This window comes from Myotis myotis, unplaced genomic scaffold (assembly GCF_014108235.1).
Source record: "Myotis myotis isolate mMyoMyo1 unplaced genomic scaffold, mMyoMyo1.p scaffold_m19_p_26, whole genome shotgun sequence".
NCBI lineage: Eukaryota > Metazoa > Chordata > Mammalia > Chiroptera > Vespertilionidae > Myotis > Myotis myotis.
In genome coordinates, this window is record NW_023416331.1 from 1,518,505 (window position 1) to 1,538,969 (window position 20,465).

Here is a 20,465-nt window from a genome sequence, read left to right on the forward strand (position 1 = left end):
AACAGAGCTTCGTGATAGGCTGGATTTGTGAGGGAGAGCAGGGGAGCCCAGGTTTGTGGCTTGTGCGCTGGGTGGATTCCACTGCCATTCAGTCAGGGAACAAGGGGCGAGGACACACCGAGACTGACATGCACCTGAACTTCTGGTGGTTGTGTCTAGGGTAGCGATTATCAACTGTGTGCCGCAAGAATTGTTAAAACATGAGATACCTGACTATTTAGTCAGGGCACTGGCCTCTTTTTCCTTAGATTAAAAAATGGCAACGTCCTGGCCCTGGCCTGGTAGCTCAGCTGGTTAGAGCATCGTCCGTTATGTTAAGGTTGCAGATTCAGTCCCGGGTCAGGGCACATACAAGAACCAACCAGTGAATGCGCAAATAAGTGGAACCACAAATCAGTCTCTCTTTCTCTCACTCTCAAAAAAATAAATAACATGACATCCAACACAATAGCCGTCCAGTGTGAATGAATCAAAATTATACCTATTTTGGTCAGATTAGCAAAAAATACATATTTTTTTAGTGTGCCACAGAATTTTAGCAATTAGTTTGTGTGCCACGAGATGAAAAGGGTAGGAAATCTGAGCGCAGAGGCTTGGGTCCCCGCTTGCTGCAGGGCCTCCAGCCCTCACCACCGGGGCTCTGGCTCCTGAGCCCTGGCCCTGCTATCACCGTCTCCCCTTACAGTGCGGTTTGCACTCAGACCTGCGGCTCAGCGGGCTCCTCCACCGTCCTGGGCCCCGAGGGCCCATGAATTCAACGGAAGCTGAAAGTGGTCTCTACTGCTATCCTCACCACCCCCCACCCCCCCACCCCCCCGCCCCTGCCCTGCCGCTGGCTCATTGTGTGAACATCGACCATGTCCCCTTGTCTTTATTTCACAAGAACTACCACCAAGGTGGGTCTGCCTTTGCTAGTACTTGCAACTGATTTTTTTCCCTTTCCAACCAATTTTGAACTTTCTATGTTCTCTTGGTGGTTATAGATCATCCTTCCAAGCCTGAAACAATTTAGGCTCTTGTTTTTGGCTCCAGCAAGACTCCCACTGGGTGACCTGCACACTTGACCAGCATAATCCAAGTAAGTATTCTCCAGCTGGGACTTCCAGAACCTTGGGGGGGGGGGGGGGGGGCTGGAATATGGGCTAGAAAAGAAGGACAGGTCTATTTTTATTAACCTCTAGCTGAAATTCAGCATCTCCTCCAAGTGTGAGTATGAGCAAAACCCCCGCATGTGCCTGTCACTAACAGACCACAGCCATTTTCATATCCCGCCACAGAAATGTCAGGTACCAATTTCTGTTTGAACATGTCAGTACTTATTACAACTGCTGCTAGATGTTATTAAATATATTTAAAAGGACATGGGCATAGCATAATTTTTAACATTTTTACAAACACTGTATCATCCTATATATTCACACCCCACTGTAAACCGGTTTCACAGCATAGTTCTGAGGAGGAACCAGAGGCCCCTCCCTGCTGCCAGAGCCACCAGTCAAACGAGGTCCAGACGCAGCCCCCCCCTCCCTGCACCCCCCCCCCCCCCCCCCCCCGGCCCGCAGAGCTCTTGCTGAAGCTGCTGAGGCTCAGACATCCTGGGTCCCAGCAGCAGGGCCTGGCTTATGGACACAAAGCACTGTGCTGGGCCGGGAGCACAGCAGGGAAGGGAACAGGGAGGAGGGAAAAGGAGAAAGAAAGAAAACGGAGCGGCAGTAGATTTTACCAAAACCCAAGAAACCTACCCATAGCTGTGGAAAACTCACCTTTATTGTACCTGCCTAGTGCAGGGAATTAAAATTACACGGAGCTTGATCCATATATTAGTGTAAAAATCTGTGTCTCTTCCGCCAAAAATGTACAAACCCCAAGTGATCATAGAAAAACCAATGTGGCAGCTACGACAGAGATGCCTGGCCCCAGGGCCATGGGCGTGTTCCCCTCTGTCCCCTAATTCCAATATTTATTCCACAGAAACGTCGGTTTAGAGGAGTTCTAGCTCTAACGGGCAGGAGAGTGGGCGTGATGGGCCGGGCAGGGCCACGCAGGTCCAGTGTTTCTGCGGATGGCGGGAGGGAGCCAAGTGGAGGACAAGTCCTTCTGCGCCCTCCTCGCCTCCCAGGCCCTCAGCCAGTGGGGTCCAGTGTGTGACGGAGAGAGAGGCTGTGGGCCACACCTTCCCTCCAAGAACCAGTGTTGTCCAGGGGCCCAGGGGCTCCAGAGGCCAAGTCCAGTGTCTGCCCTGTGTCTGCCCCAGGCTCCCCAAGGGACGGCCAGAAGAGGCCTGAGAGGGTCTGGCCACAGGCCCGCTGGGTGGGCGGGGGCGCTGCTAGGAGGGGAGCAGCGAGGGGTCACACTGCCCCTCAGAGGTAACGGGCAGGGGCGGGGCCATGGGCTCCTCTGGATGGCGCCTGGCTCCTCTGAGCCCGAGGGAGGCGGCTGGGCGTCAGGATTCACACTGTGTTGAGTGCATCTTCTGCCAGGAACCGGTGCAGCTGGGAAAAGGGCGGCCGCTGCTCTGGCTCCCGGCTCCAGCACCGAAGCATCAGCTCATATAGGCCCAGGGGGCAGGCAGGTGGCCGGGACAGGTACACCTACATTTCGGGAGCAGGTGGAGGAAGGCAAGGGACAGAAGTGCCTTAGTTTCCCTGACGGCAGGCCCCGCCCGCCCCGCCCCGCCCGTCCGTCTGGGGCCTGCTCTCACCTGGCGGCCTTGGTCCCGGAAGAACTCCCCTGCGTTCTCGATGACCTGCTCGTCTGTCAGCTGCCCGAAGGGCTGGGCCCGGCAGAGCATCAGCACCTCCCACAGGGTCACGCCGAAGGCCCACACGTCGCTGGCCGTGGTGAACTTCCCCTGTGCACAGATGAGGCCTCAGGCAGCAGACCTCCCTTCCCCCAGCACTTCCCAGGCCTGGGGCCACTCCCCCGGGGCTCTCCCCAGGAGCTGCCCCCCTCGGCCTTGCTTCTCCTGCTCATCCTCTCCCTCCACTCGCATTTTCTGGTCTCTACTAACTCCCAACTCATCCTCCTCTGGCTCTAGCCCCCGCTCCTACCACTTGGTCTCTCTCGCTCTCTGCCCACTCTTGTCTCCTGGGCGCCCCCATCACGCCCTCCCTCCCTCCCCGTGCTTGCTCCAGCCCCTGCGCCACACCTCACTTTATAAATGAGACTGGGTGGCCGCCCTGCAGGCATCTCACCATGAGGATGCACTCCCAGGCCATCCAGCGGATGGGCAGCACTGCCCGGCCCTGCACCCGGTAGTAGTCCCCGGCGTAGAGGTTCCTGCTCATGCCGAAGTCGGCGATTTTGATGGTGAAATTTTCCCCGACCAGGCAGTTCCTGGTGGCCAGGTCGCGGTGCACGAAGTTGAGTGTGGCCAGGTAGCGCATGCCCGAGGCGATCTGGGTTGCCACATGCAACAGCATCGGGTAGCTGGGTGGGGGGCACGGACAGAGGGTCACTGGGTGGCCCCAGCGCTCCCCCCTCACAGATCCCCAGGAGGAAGGGCAGCCACAATGCCAAGATGGAAGTACCAGGGGGAGGCTGTGGTAAGTGCCCGCCCAACCCTTCTTTGGTCGTGCGACCCCAGGGAGCCGCTGCTTTTATTATGCTCCAGGACCTAGCCTCCGGCAGTGAAGGTGAAGAGGGCACAGGGAAACTCCGCCAGGTCCAAGTCCCTTCCGCCCTTGCGGCAGGTAGGCCCAGCCTTCCTGCCCCTCTTGGTCCTCGTCCCAGGCCCTCCTGCAACCTGTGCGCCCCACCCAGTGCTCTCTGCCCGCAGGCTGGTGCTCTCAGGGCGGGGCCTGCCTGGGCAGCTGCTGACCTGATAGTGGGCCCCTGGGCGGGTTCCCCACCCTCAGGGGCCCCTGCGGCCGCCTTGTCCTCCAGCTGGTGCGCACTAAGGAACTGGTTCAGGTCGCCGTTCTCCATGTAGTCTGTGATCATGCAGAGAGGGTCGTCCTGCACACACACGCCCAGCAGCCGGATGATGTTTGGGTCCTTCAGCCTCGCCATGATCTTCACCTCCTTCAGGAAGTCGTTCCTGGGGCGGCAAGGGTGGCGGCGAGGGCATGTGGGCTGACCTGCACATGCATAGCCCCTGCTCCACGGGCCAGCCGCCCCGCGACACACGCTGGCTCACGGGGGCCGTGGGCACCTTCCCCAGACACCCCTCAGCTGTCTCTACCACATTTCTCTCTAGATCACTCTCTGTGGTCTCACCTCCACTCCCAGATGCCATCCTGGTGCTCACCTGGCATTCTTGGTGGCATCCGGCCGCAGGATCTTGACAGCTACCAGCAGGGGGTGCCCCTTGCGCACACTAAGGGGGAAATCGAGACTGACCAGCTCCTGAGGGCGCTCCACCTCACACAGGTGCACCTGCAGAAACAGGATCACGTGTCAGAGGGTCAAAGGGTCACCAAGGTCACAGGGTCCACTGGGGTAACAGTCAGATGACAGGTTCCTGCTCCAGGGTGTTCTGTGGGCACGTGCCAGCCCCCGACAGTCAGGCACCCTGATGGCTGGCAGGGTCCTCCTTACCTCCCCAAACTGGCCCTCGCCAAGCTTCTCTTTGAAGCAGAGCCGTGACCGAGGAAAATCCACTCTGGGGGGCCCGTCCCCAGCTCCCCCGGGGGGCAGCGCGGGCACGGCGTAGGTGTTGCCCCCCGTGACGCCCTGCAGGGTGACAATGTCAGCCTCCGCATAGTGGGGGACGCTGTTCTGAGGAGGTGGGGGCAAAAGCGGGGCACCTGGCTTCTCAGGCTCCATGTAGTCCCCACTGCAGGCTGGAGGGTAAAGGAGAGAAGACCGGGGAGGCATCAGGAGCCGCCCGGGAGCCACACCCCCCGCACCTCAGCCTCCCCGGCTCCTGTTGGATTAGAGACTGGGTCTGCCCTCCCTCCATGTCCTCAAACAGAGAAGCTGCTGGCGTGGATGAGGCTAGTTGGCCAGAGCTTTCAAGGCACCGGCGATGGCGTACGGCGTACCCTCTGGGCATCTCAGCGCAGCCCGGAGCCCGGTGAGTCTCTCTGGAAGAGGGACTCCTCTCCGCACCCTCACAAGGAGGGCGGTGCCAGCCATCCGGTCGCCCTCCGCTTTCCCACCTTTCCGCCACTGCCAGCTCCTCGCTCTCACTTAACTGTTCCCTTCCCCCCCACCCCCCACCACCTTCAGCCTCGGTTTCTCCCTGCCCTCCTCACCCCACCCCCTGACCCACACACCGAGCTCAAAGACAAGCAGAGACAGGGGCACACAGAGGGGAGGGACGTCCCTCGGGCCCGCACAACAGGGTCTACAGACAGGAGGGAGGCAGAGCCGCCCCTCAGCCTGGAGGAGGGCAACAGTGAGAAGGCAACACCAGGAGAGGAGGGCAGACAGAAGGAGGGGCGGGCCTTCACCTCGGGGACCGCGGAGAGAGGACACATGGGGGGACAGGGCCAGCACCCAGGGTGAGAGGCCCTCCTCCTCGAAGCTCTGGAGAGGGGAGAACAAAGGAGTCACAGGAGAGCCGGGCAGCACCGCAGCCTCCTCTCGCTCTGGAGAGCTGGAGAGATGAGGTGGGGAGGAGGAGGGCAGAGCTGGGGCCAGTGGGCTTCCCGCTCCTCGGCTCAAGGGCAGGCCGCGAAAGGAGCGAGCAGCAGCGGAGAGCTAAGGGCACAAGAGAGGCCTCCGTGGGAACTCGGAGCAGAGGCCGCAGTGGGGCGAGGAGGCAGTGCGAGGTGTGAGGACCTTCCCTGTCCCCGTAGAGGCGTGGGGAGCCTGGCGGAGTCCAGGGCAGAGGGGCTTACCCTGGGTGTTGGTGGGTTTGGCCCAGGCGGGTGTGGGGGGGCCCGGGCCTCGAGGGGGACGGGCGTAAGTGGCCAGAAGGAGGCGGTAGGCCGGATTGGAGAGCAGCAACGCTGTCGGGAGAAGGAGGGGTGGGGGACACGGGGAAGGGGTGAGACTCAAGGCTGGACAGACAAGGCGACCCGGAATAGGGCAAGGCCAATGTACTAAGAGAAACAGGATAAAACCAAGATGTGGAGAGTGCTGGTTAGCTGGAAGGATAATGAATGGATGAACAGATGGCTGGCTGCATGGATGGACGAATAGATGGATGGTTGGATGAATGCATGGATGGAGGATGGATGGATGACTGGATGGGTGGATGGGTGATGGATAAATGGTTGGATGGATGGAATGAATGATAGATACATGATGAATGATGTATGCATATAGATAGGTGGGTAGATGATGAATAATGGACGGGTGAGTCTAGGAGAAAGGAGAGGGCCAGGAAGACACAATGAGAGAGCCCAACTGAGAAGAGAGGGAGGCGTGTATGGACATAGGGCCAGGAGGAGACCGCTGGGACCATGGGTGGCAGGCACGCAGCAAGCTCCTGAGATTATAAGGTCGGGACATGGACTGCTAGAGTGGGCAGCGACCAGAGACACAGAATAAGAAAATGAGTTGAAACTGGGGGCGACATAAAAGCAAGGGGACGGGAAAGGAACACAATCAGAAAACAGGCGGAGGACGGAGGCAGACCCAGAGCGAGGCAGGTCTTACCAGAGCCGTTGGGGACACTGGGGGCAGGGTGGGCTGGGTTCCCACGAGGCCGGGGCTCCTGGTAGGGGGGCGGCTCTCGAGGGCCCGGGCGGTTGTTGATGAGGATGGTGTCCCCAGGGACTGAGAGATGAACTGTCAGCTCCTCTTCTAAGACCCGCCGCTCGGCCTTGTCCGGAGAAGGCGAGATGTGAGCTGCGCTGCTGCTCGGCTCTGATATGCTGCACCCACGCTCCCTCCCCGTCCTCACACGGCCCCCCAGTGGCGACAATGAACCCCATCCACAGGTGGCGAAACCCAGCTGGAGAGCCTCTGAGCCCACAGATGGGACCCCCAAGTCTGACCAGCCCACTATTATCAACTTTACCGGAGCCGCCACCGACTCGCTCCGGAAGACATGGGTGTGGGGTTTCCACACTTTCCCGGGGCCCCTCCAGCTCCATCTTTTCCCACCACCCGTGCCCAGGAGTCCGGAGGCCCTGGACAGTGCGGTCAGCGCTTTTCCTCACAGCCTGCCCTCCAGGCCTGCCCTCCTCTCAGCAAGCAGCCAGGAGGCTGTGGCGACGGCCCCGCAGGCCCCACCACCCCTTGATTTCCATGCACCCCACCCACACTTCTCTAAGTGTCGCTTTACCGGCCCCTGGCCCCTCTCTAATTATCCCCTTAGCCAGCCTGCGCCGAGGCCCTGAGGGGCCCTGACTGGCAGACGCGGGGCCCAGGCCCGGAGCCCCGCCCACCTCGCTGAGGAGCCGGAGCCCCGCCCACCTTACTGAAGAGCCGGAGCCCCGCCCACCTTACTGAAGAGCCGGAGCTCCGCCCACCTCGCTGAGGAGCCGGAGCCCCGCCCACCTTACTGAAGAGCCGGAGCCCCGCCCACCTCGCTGAGGAGCCGGAGCCCCGCCCACCTTACTGAAGAGCCGGAGCCCCGCCCACCTCGCTGAGGAGCCGGAGCCCCGCCCACCTTGCTGAGGAGCCGACGCCAGTGCAGCCGCCAGAGCATGAGGGCGATGATGAGCAGCAGTAGCAGGATGATGGCCACCAGGCAGCCGATGAGGATGGCCGTCGGGCTGCCCTCTGCCTTGGCCACGGGCTGCTGGCCCCGGGGCTCCAGCTCTGGGGGGGCATGAGGGTCAGAGCGGCAGGAGGCTCCCCACCCACGCTGGGGTGCCCGGGGGAGCGGAGCACAGGACCCACCCCGAGGAGGCCGAGGCTGCTCACCCAAGCCGCTGAAGTTGGTGGGAGGTGGGCCAGGTGGCCACCAGGGGGCTGGTGGGAAGGTGCCCCCCAGAGCCAGGGAGGACTCATTCACAACATCTGGGGAGAAGGAAGACAAGAAAGGGAGGCAGACGGGGCAGCCCAGGGCAGGGCCGGGACTGCAGAACCAGGGAGGAGGCCAGTGGGAACAGGCTGACACCCAACACATGTCCCAACCAACCAGAACCGGAGGTGGGATGGGGCCAGAGGTGGGATGGGGCCAGAGGTGGGATGGGGCCGGGGTCTGGAGGCCTGGCTGTGGTGGACGTTAACCTTTTAGGTGCTGGGTTGTGGGAAGATGCAGGGCTCCAGGGGAGCACCAGGGGCTCGGAGAAGAGGCTAGTTCCCAACCAGCAGTGTTTCCGTGTTTAGCAGCCAGCATCATACTGGCTCAACATCAGTCCTGGGGGTCTCACCAAAGACAGGCAGACAGGTGGGAGGGGGAGGGTTGCAATCACTTGGGAGACCCCCTGCTTGGGAAGTCTCCTGGGTGGCGGGTGCCAGGGGTGGGCATCTTGGGGCCTGCGGCTTGGCAGCCGGAGCTGGGGATGAGGCCGACAGCAGGGCTTACCAGAGATGAAGGAGACCTCACTGAAGAGCAGCCACGGCCCAGCAAAGAGGAAGCGGCACTGCAAGAAGCGGGCTACGCGGCCGCCCAGGGGCACCGACACAGTCCGGGCTCTGGGGTCCCCCAGGCTGCCCCCCAGGACGTGACGCACAGGCTCCCCCTCCCAGGCCATGGCTGGGCCTCGCTTGAAGCGACACTCCACCCCGCCAGGCAGGCGGGCTCCCAGGGTGTGCATGTTGTTGCAGTGAACCTGGGGGAAGGGAAAGAGATGTAGGGCCAAGGCCAGGGGAGCAGGCGAGCTCCCAGGGGCACCGCCTGGCCTCAGCGCCCTCCCTGGGAGCCGGACACACTCACTTGCATGGCCTGGAAGGCCCTGAGCTGGTCAAACTCAAACTCCATCTCCACGTAGCCGCTGGGGAAGCTATGGTTGCTCCATCCCACGTAGTCATAGCCCGGCCAGACCCGCAGCTCCTGGCTCTTCCGAAAGTCGTCCAGCCCCAGCACACCGTCCGCCAGCTGGCCCAGCCCTCCATACTGCAGCCTGGGGAAGAGGGCCGGGGACCCGGTTGGAAGAAAGTGTCCTATCCAGGTGCGTGGCAACCCCAGCCCCTTATCCCAGCCTCCCCGGCTCTCCCGCCACCAGGACTAGGACAGATACTCTGAGTCACGTGCTGCACAAAGCACCCTACGACGTATGTGTTTATTGTGACAATTCCCGGAAGATGTGTTAGCAAAGGGGTGCCTTTTTCTAATTCACACAAAGTGGCACATGAGCTACCAGTCGCCTTGCTGCCCTTCAATCCTGGTCCTGTCCCTTTTGCCCACCTAACCCATCCCCATCCCCATTCTTCTATCTCACTGCGACTACTTACCACCCCCACCCCCACCCATTTTCCTCCCTCCGCCCCTCCCCCCCCCAGGCCCGTCCAGCAGGGCTTGCTTCTTCACCCGCCAACGGTGTGCGTGGTGTGTCCATCATAGGTGGAATCGTTGAGGTGCACGGCCTCAGCCAAGTTCATCAAGTTCATTGTCTGCCCCACAGGGGCCGTGTACGATAGCAGTCCATCTGGGCAGAGCGGGAGGGGGCATGAGGGCAGGCTTGGAGAAGGCCATGCTGGCCAGTCCTCTCCTCACTCAGAATGAGGCTCCCCAAGGGAGAGGCCCTGGATGCCCCTCCCCCTGCACACCCCCCCCCCCCAGGATAGGGAAACAGTTGGGAGGGGGGAGGAAGAGCCTCTGAACAACTCACCTTTCCAGACGCAGCCGTAGAGCTCCACCCGCAGACAGACGCTCATGACCCGGTCAGCCCGGGGGTAGAAGCGAACCAGTCGGGCCACCATGGGGGGCCCCAGGTCCTTCAGCACCACTCCCCCCGGGTCCTCATTTCCCAAGATCACCTGCAGGCCAGGGAACAGGGTGGATGGGTGGGAAAGGCAGGTCTGCCATCCCATCACCTGCTCCCACCCTAGCCCCCCAGCCCCTCTGCAGGTGCCCAGCGCCCACCATGGGCAGGCAAACCCTCGCTGGTTAGCGCCAGTCCCTCCCCTGCGGACGGAGCCCACAGGGAGACAGCTGTGAAGAATGAGGCAGCAGTGGGGCTGGAGCAGTGGGAGGGAGGTGGCCAGAAAAGGCTGGCTGAGGCGACATCTGGGGGGAGAGGGGGGGAGGGCGAGCCTTGGGCAAGGGGGTGGACATGGGGCGGGAGGAGCTTCCCAGGCAGAGAATAGCCAGTGAAAATGCTGAAGGTGTGGGATGAGCCCTAGCTGGTTCACAAACAGCCAGAAAACCAGGGTGGCCAGCGGGCAAGGACAGGGTAACGGGCGCGGCCAGGGCCAGGCAGGCCAAGTGTTGTTTCTGGCGAGCGGGAGCCGACCGCGGCCTGCAGCCACTGTGCCCCATCGGACGTGCGTCTCCTTTTTAATTTTTTTTTAATTTTGAGTTTATTAAAGTTGGAAACAGTGAAACACAGGAGAGCCTAGGGTAGAAGACACAACAGGGAGGGACTAGGCAGGGAAGGGCGCCAGGGCTGGGCTGCTGGCTCACTAAGAAGTCAGAGAAGCCCTGGCCGGTGCTCAGTGGTTAGAGATTCTGCCTGTGCAGCAGAGAGCCACAGGTTCGATTCCTGGTCGAGGGTGCGTGCCTTGGTTGCGGGTTTGATCCCCACCCCAGGGCCAGGTGGACTCCGTGTGGGAGGCAACCAGTGGATGTGTCTCTCACAGCATATCTCACTCTCTCTCTCCCCTTCCACTCTCATTAAAAATCAAAGGAAAAAATATCCTCATTCCCTGGGCAAGGATTGATTAAATGAATGAATGGATGAATGAATGAATGGATGAAATAAGTCAGAGAAAAGGAGGCCTTGGGGACAGGGTCAGGGTTGCCCAGGATGAGCTACCACTGCCCGGTGGTGCCCTGGTCGCCAATTGTGCGGGTCCCTTCGGGTCCAAGAGAGACATGCCTGTGCGGGCCTGACGGCCTCGTCTGAAAAACACTAATGTCGCCTCAAAGGCAAGATCTGACTCAGGCAGGATGGGCGGGAGCAGGAAGAACAGCTAAGAGATCCCTCAGGCCCGCACCTGAGTGGGATGGGGTGGGGATGGTGGGGCTCGCCCAGGGCAGGTGGAAGAGGGCGGTGGGGAGTGGTGGAGGCAGGAAACAGCAGGAGGTAGCACAGACTGGTCTTGCTGATGCGTCGGAAGCAGGAGGTGAGAGAACAGAGTTGGGGATATCATCTTAGCTCCTGACCTGAGCCCTGGGCACATGGTGGTGCCACTTCCTGAGCTGGAGACATGGGGCAGGCTGGGGAGGGGGAGGGCCCCCCGACGGGCTGGGGCGGGCGTGGGACTCAAGCTCAGCTTGGGAAGCTGATGGTAAGTTCGAGGCCCCCTTGGACGCCCAGTTGAGCACCGCTTGATGGAGCTCAGGTGAGAGGTTTGGGCTGGAGAGGGTGTGGACTGAGGATGGTCAGTGGACAGGAGGATGGTCAGTGGAGGAGAGAAGAGAGCCACCCCTCCTGGCTGTCGCCCTGCCAGCCTCACCTCCTGACCCCAGCGGTCCCTCCAGTCCATCCAGCGGTGGCCGTCCCGGGAGTAGCGCAGCCGGTAGCTGGGTGAGAACTCTTTGCCCAGGCCTCCAGCGTGCCGCCCCTGGGTGCCCACCAGAGCCACCAGGTGCAGCCGCCGAAGATCCACCTGCAGGTACTCCTCCTCCTTGGGAAAGACCGGCCCTGCTGGGCACCAGGCCCCGTCCCCATCGCTGCTCTCCAGCCTGGGAGGGGGCAGGAGGTCACAGGGAACGTCTGGCCCTGGGTCTGCCTCTGGCTCTAGTATTTAAAGCCCCCAGGACTGTGGGGTTGCATTGGCATTGGCCCTCTCAGAAGCCTCTTGGCTTGCGCAGAGGGGTTGGAGGGGCAAGTAGAGACCCCAGGAGCTAAGCTCCAGGGCCGCCCTGCCCGGTGTGCCAGGTACCTGCTGTGGCGAGCAGCCGTGGAGTCTGACCAGGAGCTAGAGGCAGAGATGTCCCCGTCTGGGATGGTCCGGTCCTGCATGCCCAGGGCATAGCGGCACTTGGCTGGGTGAGGACAGGCAGTGAGGGCCTGCCTCTGATTCTCTGTCTCCCAAGTCCCTCCCTCAGGGACCCAAGAGCCAGCCTCCTCACCAGGGTTGAAATGTCCTGTCATGTCAGCACCTCCAGTTGCCACCGAGAACAGCAGCAGCAGTAGAGATGAGAGGGCCCCCGGCCCCATAGCTCCTGATCCCTTGGGCCTAAGGGGGTGGGGGCAGCATCTCTGCAAGGGACACAATGGGGGGAGGGTAAGTTAAAGGGCAACCAAGGAGAAGGGCCGCAGCCAGCAACAGACAGGCAGAACAGGCTGCTTTGGGGAAAATGGCAGGAAGGGACACCCGCGTTGTTGGACAGCATCTGCTGTTTCTAGAATGCTTCCCGGGAACCAGACGCTGGGCTGATCTCTGGTCCCCTCCCCATCTAGGAGCCCAGATTTTTAAGACAAGTGGGGGACCCCAGCAGCTTCCAATCTCACAGCTCCCGGTAGCCTACTGGCCCAGTGTGGTCCTGGGGCCAGGCCTCGGCAACACCGGGAAACGTGGGAGAAGCGCAGGCCTCAGGCCTCACCCTGGCCCTCCCGGGATCTGTGCCAGGAACGCCTGAGAACCCCGCTCTTCACCCCGGGTCCAGGCAGCTCGTCCCAACGGAACCCATTCCAACGGCGCCTCCTAATGAACCCTGGGACTACCCCTCCAGCCCTGCAGGTGGGACTACCCCTCCAGCCCTGCAGGTGGGACTACCTCCCCAGCCCTGCAGGTGGGACTATCTCCCCAGCCCTGCAGGTGGGACTACCCCTCCAGCCCTGCCAGTGGGACTTACCTCCCCAGCCCTGCAGGTGGGACTACCTCCCCAGCCCTGTAGGTGGGACTACCCCTCCAGCCCTGCAGGTGGGACTACCTCCCCAGCCCTGCAGGTGGGACTACCCCTCCAGCCCTGCAGGTGGGACTACCCCTCCAGCCCTGCAGGTGGGACTACCCCTCCAGCCCTGCAGGTGGGACTACCCCTCCAGCCCTGCAGGTGGGACTACCCCTCCAGCCCTGTAGGTGGGACTACTTCCCCAGCCCTGCAGGTGGGACTACTTCCCCAGCCCTGCAGGTGGGACTACTTCCCCAGCCCTGCAGGTGGGACTACTTCCCCAGCCCTGCAGGTGGGACTATCTCCCCAGCCCTGCACGTGGGACTACCCCTCCAGCCTGTGCAAGAAAAGCAGCCTGGCCTGTCCTCTTCCCCGGGCCACTCTGAGCCCCCAGCCCTGGAACCCTGAGGGACCCCAGGACCACCCTTCACGCTGCAGCTCTTCCTGCTGTGCCTTCCCTCCTGAGCCCAGACCACCTGTGCCCCCAGCCCCCGCTTTCTGAAGGGGGAAGGGCCCAGGGCTGAGGTCACCCCAGGGTGTAGGAGGAGTGGGGCACACTCCCCCATCCTTTTGTCCTCCTCCAGCTGCTCCCACAATGATCTAGGCAGGAATGTAAGAGGCAGCTGAGACCCCGCAGTTCTGAAGCAGCAGCTGAGGGCTGAGTTACGGAGGGCACCCTGCATCTAGTCAGAGCTAGAACCAGAGCATCATACCTAGTCCCCAGGAGCCACCCATAGGGGCCTGGAACCCTGGGTGCCGCTCTCCACCACCAACCCGCCCCCCCCCCCCGCCCCCCACTGTCAGAACAGCAGGCCCTTGTTCCCTGAGTAACCTTCCTGCCAATCCCAGATGAGTCATCAGAGCCAGACGGGCAGAGGAGCCTGGCAGAGACACAGACCCGCAGAGGATGGGCGGTGGGAGGCGGGGGGCAAGAGGTAAATAGGGCAGGCGCCCGCCCGGGGCCACCCTTCTCCGCCTCCCATCCCCCATTCTCTCCACTAGGCCAGACCCAGAGAGGCAGGCCCACAATCCTGCCAACACCACCCGCCCTGCCCATCACAGCCAATGACAACCTGGGGGCTGGACACCCTCCCCCACCCCCATGCCAGACAACACCCACACCACTGTGTGTGTACAGACACACTCAGATACACACACACACTCACAACACAGACACTCTCACACACAGATACACTCTCACAGACACAGACACTCTCACACAGACACACACACAGACACTCACACAGACACACTGACACACAGACACACAGACACTCACACAGACACACACTCACGCACAGACACTCACACACACACTCACGCACACACACAGACACACACTCACACACAGACACACACAGACACTCACACAGACACACATAGACACTCACACAGACACACACTCACACAGACACACACTCACACACACTCTCACACAGACACACTCAACGCAGACACACACAGACACACAGACACTGACATTCTCACACACACCCACTGACACACAGACACACTCACAGACACACATAGACACTCACACAGACACACAGACACTCACACAGACACACAGACACTCACACAGACACACACTCACACTCTCACACAGACACACTCACGCAGACACACACAGACACACAGACACACAGACACTGACATTCTCACACACACCCACTGACACACAGACACACTCACAGACACACATAGACACTCACACAGACACTCTCTACACAGACACACACTCAGACACCCACACCTGGAGCCCGCTGTGTGCAAGGCCGGATTAGCTCAGCGCACACCTCTGTGCGCACAGCAACCGTCAGACTCAGTGGCGGACACGTGACATCCACACACTCGTACACAGGTTGACAGACTCCCAGCGGGGCAAACACAGCGGCTCACACACCCCATCCACACCTCGGCCTTTGCCGAGCAAGCCCATCCCTGGGGAGAGCCAGCTTCAGGCACCTGTGGGCCCGAAATGGGCCAGGCCCCTGCCCACACGCGCGCCCGCCCTCAGGGGGCAGCGCCAGACACACACCCAGGCCCTGGGCAGGACCCCAGCGAACTGGGGCGCAGGCCACCACCTAACCCCCCCGGGCCAGGGAGCGGGGAGTCCGGGGCGCGGAACCGGGGCGGCGGGCGGCGGAGGGAGAGCTCGCACCCTGCGCACCGGCTAGCGGTTCCGCCCAGCTCTGCCCTGCGGGGCCCTCGCCCGGGGCCTGAGCGCCGCCCCGGCTGGACCGGCGGGACGGAGGTGCGGGCGGCGCGGGCCGCTTCGGGGGACCTGCGGGCGGGGCGGGCGCTGAGGCGGGGGCTTCCTCTCCGGGCAGAACCAACTCACCGCCCAGCGCGGGTGGCGGCGGCCCGGGCAGGTCCGGGCGCCAGTGCCTGTGCAGGGCTGCGGCCAGGCCGCCCGACTGGGAGCTGGCCGGGCGGAGGCCCGGGGACCGGCGGGCAGGGGGGCGCCCACCTCCCGGGGGCCGAGGAGGAGCGTCCAGCCGGGCGAGGGGCCCACCGCTGCCGGGCACTTGCCCGAGGCCGGGCTCCGCGCCCACCGCCAGCCCGGAGGCGGCAGGCAGACCTCGGGCCGCGCCAGCAAGTGCAGCTCCGCACGGGCGCCGCCCCGCCCCGCCGGGCCCCGCCGCCCCTACCTCTCCTCGCGCGGCCCGCCCGGCGGCCGGGGAGCGGGGCCTCGGGAGCGGCGGCCGGCGCGGGGCGGGGCGGCGCCTGGCCGAGCGGAGGCGCCGGCGGGGCTCGGTGGCGGCGGCTCGGAGCAGCTGTCGGGGGCCTGCGGGGCCGCAGCCAGGGCCTCCGCTCGGCCAGGCGCCGCCTCCCGCGAGCCCCGCGGTCCCCAGCGTCACCGCCCCCTCCGCTCGGCGTCCGCGTCGCCCTTCACCCCCCGCGCCCCGGGTCCCCACGGAGAGAGCCGCCGAGCCCAGGCCGGGCTCCGGGCCTCCGCGCCCGGCCCCTCCCCGCCCCCTTTCTGGGCTCGGTTCCCGGAGAGGGAGGTGGCGAGGGGCAGCCCCAGGCGAGGCGGGAGCAGGTTCCCACAGGCCCGGCCCGAGCAGCGGCGTCCGCGGGGGCAGGAGGCAGCTCACCTGACACCCCGCCCGGACCCACTCCTCGCGCCGCCGCCGGCCTCCCCCCGCCGCGCCGGCCCCCACTGCCCCCTCCCCCCCGGCGCCGGCCCCTCTCCGGCCCCTCGCTCCTCCCTGACCCGGGTCCGTCCTCCAGCGCCGGAGTTCTCCGGGGCCTCGCCACCAGCGGGGCGGCGGGCGGGAGGGGCCGGCCACTGGCAAGGACAGGCCTGGACCAGGGGGCCGAGCCGAGAGGAGCCGGACCCGCGGAGCCGGGCGCGCCCCCGGGGACCGCGAGCGGCGGGCAAGGTGGCAGCGCGCGCTCCCGCCCACCCACTCCGTCGCCGCCGCGAGGTCTCCGCCGCCGGCCGCCCGCCGCCCGCCCGGAGGACACAGATCCCGCCGACAAGTGCCCACGGCGCTGCGGGGAGGGCTGGCCCTGGGGCCCGGCGAGGGCGCTCCGGCCCACACCGCACCGACGCCGGCGCCCACCTGCTAGGGCTCGCCAGCCGCAGCCAGCGCCGAGGCCGGCCCTCCCCTCGTCCGCTCCGGCCCACCCGAGGGCCCCGCACCTACCCCTCGGGAGCCGGTCTCGGGGAGTCTGGGCGGGAGAGGCGGGCCGAGGGCGGAGCCAGGCCGGGCGGGGCCGGGGTGCCCGCGCACCTCACCTGGCGGCTCAGCCTCCGCTTCCAGGCGGCGCCGGGAGACCAGCCCGGCCGGCGAGCCGCGCCCCCGCCTCGGAGAGGAGCAGCCTCGCACGCGGGTGGGACATTCCACAGCCCGGCCCACGCCGGCCCGGCCAGGTGGCGTGGCGGGGCCAGACGGGGGGTGCGCGGCGGAGGGTAGGGCTGGCCATGAAGTCCTGAGACCCTTGCCCCCCCCCCCCCGGGAAATTCCTAACTGGTGATGCCCACCTCGCCCGGCCCAGGCCGGGGAGCGGCAGGACGCAGGGCTGGGGCCCCGCGGAGTCGAGTGACAGCAGAAGCGGCTGGAGCCGGCTGGAATGCGGGGCTCGCAGCCCAGATTCCCAGGGCGCGAGGGAAACCCCAGCCATCCCGGGCCCAGCGCGGGGCCAAGCCTGAGCGTCCACTACCTGCCAGGGCCCACCCCACGTCCCCTGCCGCACCCCCACTCCGGGCGCCCTTTGTCCTCCGGGGCCCCCACAGGTCTCCCCTCCCCCACCGTGCCCTCCCGTCCACGCTTCCCTCCCTTCCAACCCACGGCCTCGGCTGCCCTGCCCAGGAGAGGAGGGAAACAGCGGGGAGAACGTGCGGGGGAGCACCCAGGAGAGGGGCTTCGGGGCCGCGGGCACCGGGCAGGAGGGGGGGGAGGCCGGCAGGACCGGTGCCGGGAGGCCCAGCTGGCCCCGGAGCTGCAGTCCTCTTCCCGGGACCAGCAGGCTGGCTCAGCCCCGGGCGAGGGAGAGTGGCTGGTGGGGGCGGGGTGAGGGCAGGCGAGGCCCTGGGCGCGAGTCGGGCGCTGACACCACTGGGTACAAGTGGGAAACCGAGGCTCCGGAGTGGGAGGAGCGGGGTGCAGGGGGTCGGGCAGCTCCGCGTGGATAGCCCGGAGCACGAGGAGAGGCGGTCCTGGTGGTGGAGACCGACAGGCAGAAGACACACGGAAGCCAGGGGCGAGGGCGCTGGGGCCGCGAGAGGACAGGGCGGGGAGAGGGCACAGCACCGCCGGGAAGCTGGGGAGCCTGAGGTCTGGGGAGGAAGCAGGGACGCAGTGGGTGCCCTGTGTGGGGCGGAGCGGGCAGGGAAGCCAGGCCCGAGCGGGCGGCAGACGGAGGGGACAGGGAACAAAGACAAAGAGAGGAGAGGGCTCCAAACGCTGGGGGAGGAGAAGGGAGACTGAGGCACGGGGCTGAAACACTGGGGCGTGGAGCGACGAGGAGAGTCAGAGGCTCCAAAGGGCGGGCAACCGGGGACAGGCCAGGGGAGACGGCGAAGACGGAATCAAACCTGGTTCTGGGCTCAGGCCACAGAGGCCGCAGACCTCCCCCTGGGGCAGCCCAGCCCTCAGCCCACAGTCTCCATCCTTCCCCTCCTCCCGCCAGGCAGGCGAGCTCCCTCCACCCCCGCCTCCAGCCTCCAGCCTGGACCGCTGGTCCCTCCCTCCAGGGGAGGCCCGCTCAGTCCCGCTCCGGCCTCCCAGTCCAGCTCTGGCTTCCTCTCACCTCCAGTTCAGTCCTGGGTCCCAGTCCCCCCAGTCTCAGGCCTTTGGGGTCCCAGGTCTGAAGCTGCCAATGCTGCCGGGCTTTGTCCGCCCTTCAGGGCGGGAGCAGCTGCCCCAGCCAGCTGCCTCGGCTTCAACGTGACCATGGCAACCCAGCCGGCGGCCCCCGCAGAGGGGGAGGGAACAGCCTGGCCCGGGAGAAAGGGAGGGAGAGGCCAGAACTGAGAAACTGAAGCAAAGGGAGACCACAGACAAAGAGCCCCCAAACAAAGGGGGGTGGGGGGAGGCAGGTTGGAGAAAGCTGCGGCGCGGCGGGGCGCTGGGGCCTGCTGAGGGGGAGGGTCCAGGCGGGGGACTGTCCGCCAGGAGGTGGGAGAAGGGAGAGTGGGATTGACTGGCGGGTCCTTTGGAGGTCTCCTGAGTCCCCTCCAGTCCACATTCTTCTCTGTTTTGCACCCTGGGGAGAACCAAAGTTCCAGTTCCTTTTTTTCTTTTTTAAATATATTTGTATTGATTTCAGAGAGGAAGGGAGACGGGGAGAGAGACAGAAACATCAATGATGAGAATCATGGATCAGCTGCCTCCTGCAGGCCCCACACTGGGGATGCAGAGCGGGCAACCCAGGCATGTGTCTTGACTGGGAATCCCACGGTGACCTCCTGGTTCATAGGTCGGCGCTCAACCACGGGGCCATACTGCTGGGCAAGGGTACCAGTTTCCTAGTTGGTTGCCCCCAGTTGTACCAGTGTCCATAAGTCACCCTTAGTTTCCAAGAATAACCCCAATTTTAAACATAGTCTGGCCTGTCCCTCTGAAGTACAAATGTCCTTGTCAGACAATGTTGTCCAATTCTTGGTTCAGAAACTAGGTCCCCAAAGCCAAAGGTGGCTGGTTGGACTGGAGGGGCAGGGAGGGAGGAGGAAGCACGGATGCCTCTCACAACACCATGGCGGGAGGAGGGGGTTAGGGGGGGCTGAGCGAGCATGGCCCTGTCTGAGAGGCCAGCAGGGAGCTCGCCACTCGCATCTGCATCCCAGACCCCTGCCCTCAGGACGGAGAGGTAATGGGCCCTGCCCCAGGAGCCTGCTGCTATGGTCTTGTGCGATGCGATGCGGCTGCAAGGGGCCGGCCCTCTGATGGAAGCAACAACCCAAACCCCACCAACCTGAGTGCCTCCCTCTGTGGTTTCTCATGTGTCACTTGGGTCTGAGTTCCACCTCCCAATTCATTCCTCAGTTAGTGAGGGTTTGTCAGCACAGGGGTCTGACAGTAAGAGCTATGAAACATGCACTCCCCGTCTTCCCAGCACTTACAGTCAGAGGCGGAGCCAGGCATGTACGTGTGTGTGCACACGTGTATGTGTGCATGCACATCTGTATGTATATACTAATATGTATGTGTGTTGTGTGTGTGTGTGAGTTGATAAAGACTCACTGGAACTTTCAGCAGCCTGGAGGGCCTCTGGGAAGAGCTAGGGCTTATGGAAGTTCTCCCCCCTAAGAAATCGTGAGAACCCTGCAGGAGAGCCCTCAGGAAGAGCTCTATGTTGGCAATAAAGCTCCCTGGTTCTCAGTTCCCTCCCTTAGCTTCCTTTCCCTTTGTAAACAGCCCTCCATCTTGGCACGAAGGCAGAGGCGCCCTGGCTGCCATGCCAGCATCACTGGGTGGCAGCCGGTTCTTTTCCTGAATAAATCCTTTCTGGTGATGGAACACTAATTGACATTGTTTTCAGTCGCCGCGCGTGTGTGTGTGTGTGTGTGTGTGTGTGTGTGTGTGTGTGTGTGTGATCACAGAATGCAGCGTGGCCGTGCGTCCTCGGGGCTGCAACGCCGTCCTCCTGAGGGGAGAGGAAGGCTGGAGAGTGCAGAGATGAGGGTGGACAGGGTGTGTGGCTGGCAGACAGGGTCTGTCCAGGTGAGGAAACCGAGAGGCAAAGTGAGCTTCTCCTGAAGGCGGGAGGAAGAGCCTTGAGGTTTGAGCCGGAAACCGCGTGATTAGGTTTGTGTTATTTTACAAGCGGTTTCTGTCAGCAGAGTGCTGGGTGCACAGTGCAGAGCAAGGCTGCGGGGGAGGGAGGCTTACCCCACTCAGTCCCTCCACACACCTGGCACTGCCCCCAGCCCCACCCCCCACCCCCGACTGGAATGCCAGGAGGAAGTGGGAGCTCCTCTTGACCCTGGAAGTCAAGGTCAGTGCTAAGATAGTGTTTCTCAAACTGAGGTCCCTGGACTCCTTAGGACCTGTGAGTGCCCTGTGGAAATGCTAGGCATTTTCCTGGTGTTTTCTCTTATCATCTAATGGCCTCTTTGGGGCCTCTGAGGTGGGTGGGCAGGGCTCTTCGTAAGAAGGGAACTGCGTCCAGAGAGGCTGCACCTTGCCTGGGTCTGTGGCAAGCTGCTGCTTCCCACGCAGCACTTGGC

The 20,465-nt window shown here is 63.5% G+C and overlaps 1 protein-coding gene across 8 annotated transcripts; it reads right to left on the minus strand.

The window, feature by feature from the left end:
• Positions 1 to 1,749: 1,749 nt before the first annotated feature.
• On the minus strand, positions 1,750 to 18,135 carry DDR1 (discoidin domain receptor tyrosine kinase 1). Of its 8 annotated transcripts, none has more exons than XM_036356432.1 (18): positions 18,047 to 18,135; positions 12,026 to 12,155; positions 11,836 to 11,938; positions 11,407 to 11,635; positions 9,618 to 9,765; positions 9,317 to 9,434; positions 8,723 to 8,909; positions 8,372 to 8,618; positions 7,765 to 7,860; positions 7,508 to 7,659; positions 6,550 to 6,715; positions 5,787 to 5,897; positions 4,540 to 4,784; positions 4,250 to 4,377; positions 3,821 to 4,039; positions 3,195 to 3,429; positions 2,702 to 2,851; positions 1,750 to 2,591 (listed from the first exon to the last, which is right to left on the minus strand). In XM_036356432.1, the coding sequence occupies exons 2-18, from the start codon at positions 12,111 to 12,113 to the stop codon at positions 2,451 to 2,453; spliced, it is 2,763 nt and encodes a 920-aa protein (XP_036212325.1). In that variant the 5' UTR covers positions 12,114 to 12,155; positions 18,047 to 18,135; the 3' UTR covers positions 1,750 to 2,450. The 8 variants fall into 8 exon arrangements, with proteins under 8 accessions (XP_036212325.1, XP_036212329.1, XP_036212324.1 ...); XM_036356436.1 differs by lacking the exon at positions 18,047 to 18,135 and adding an exon at positions 16,441 to 16,560; XM_036356431.1 differs by lacking the exon at positions 18,047 to 18,135 and adding an exon at positions 16,357 to 16,489.
• Positions 18,136 to 20,465: the final 2,330 nt, after the last annotated feature.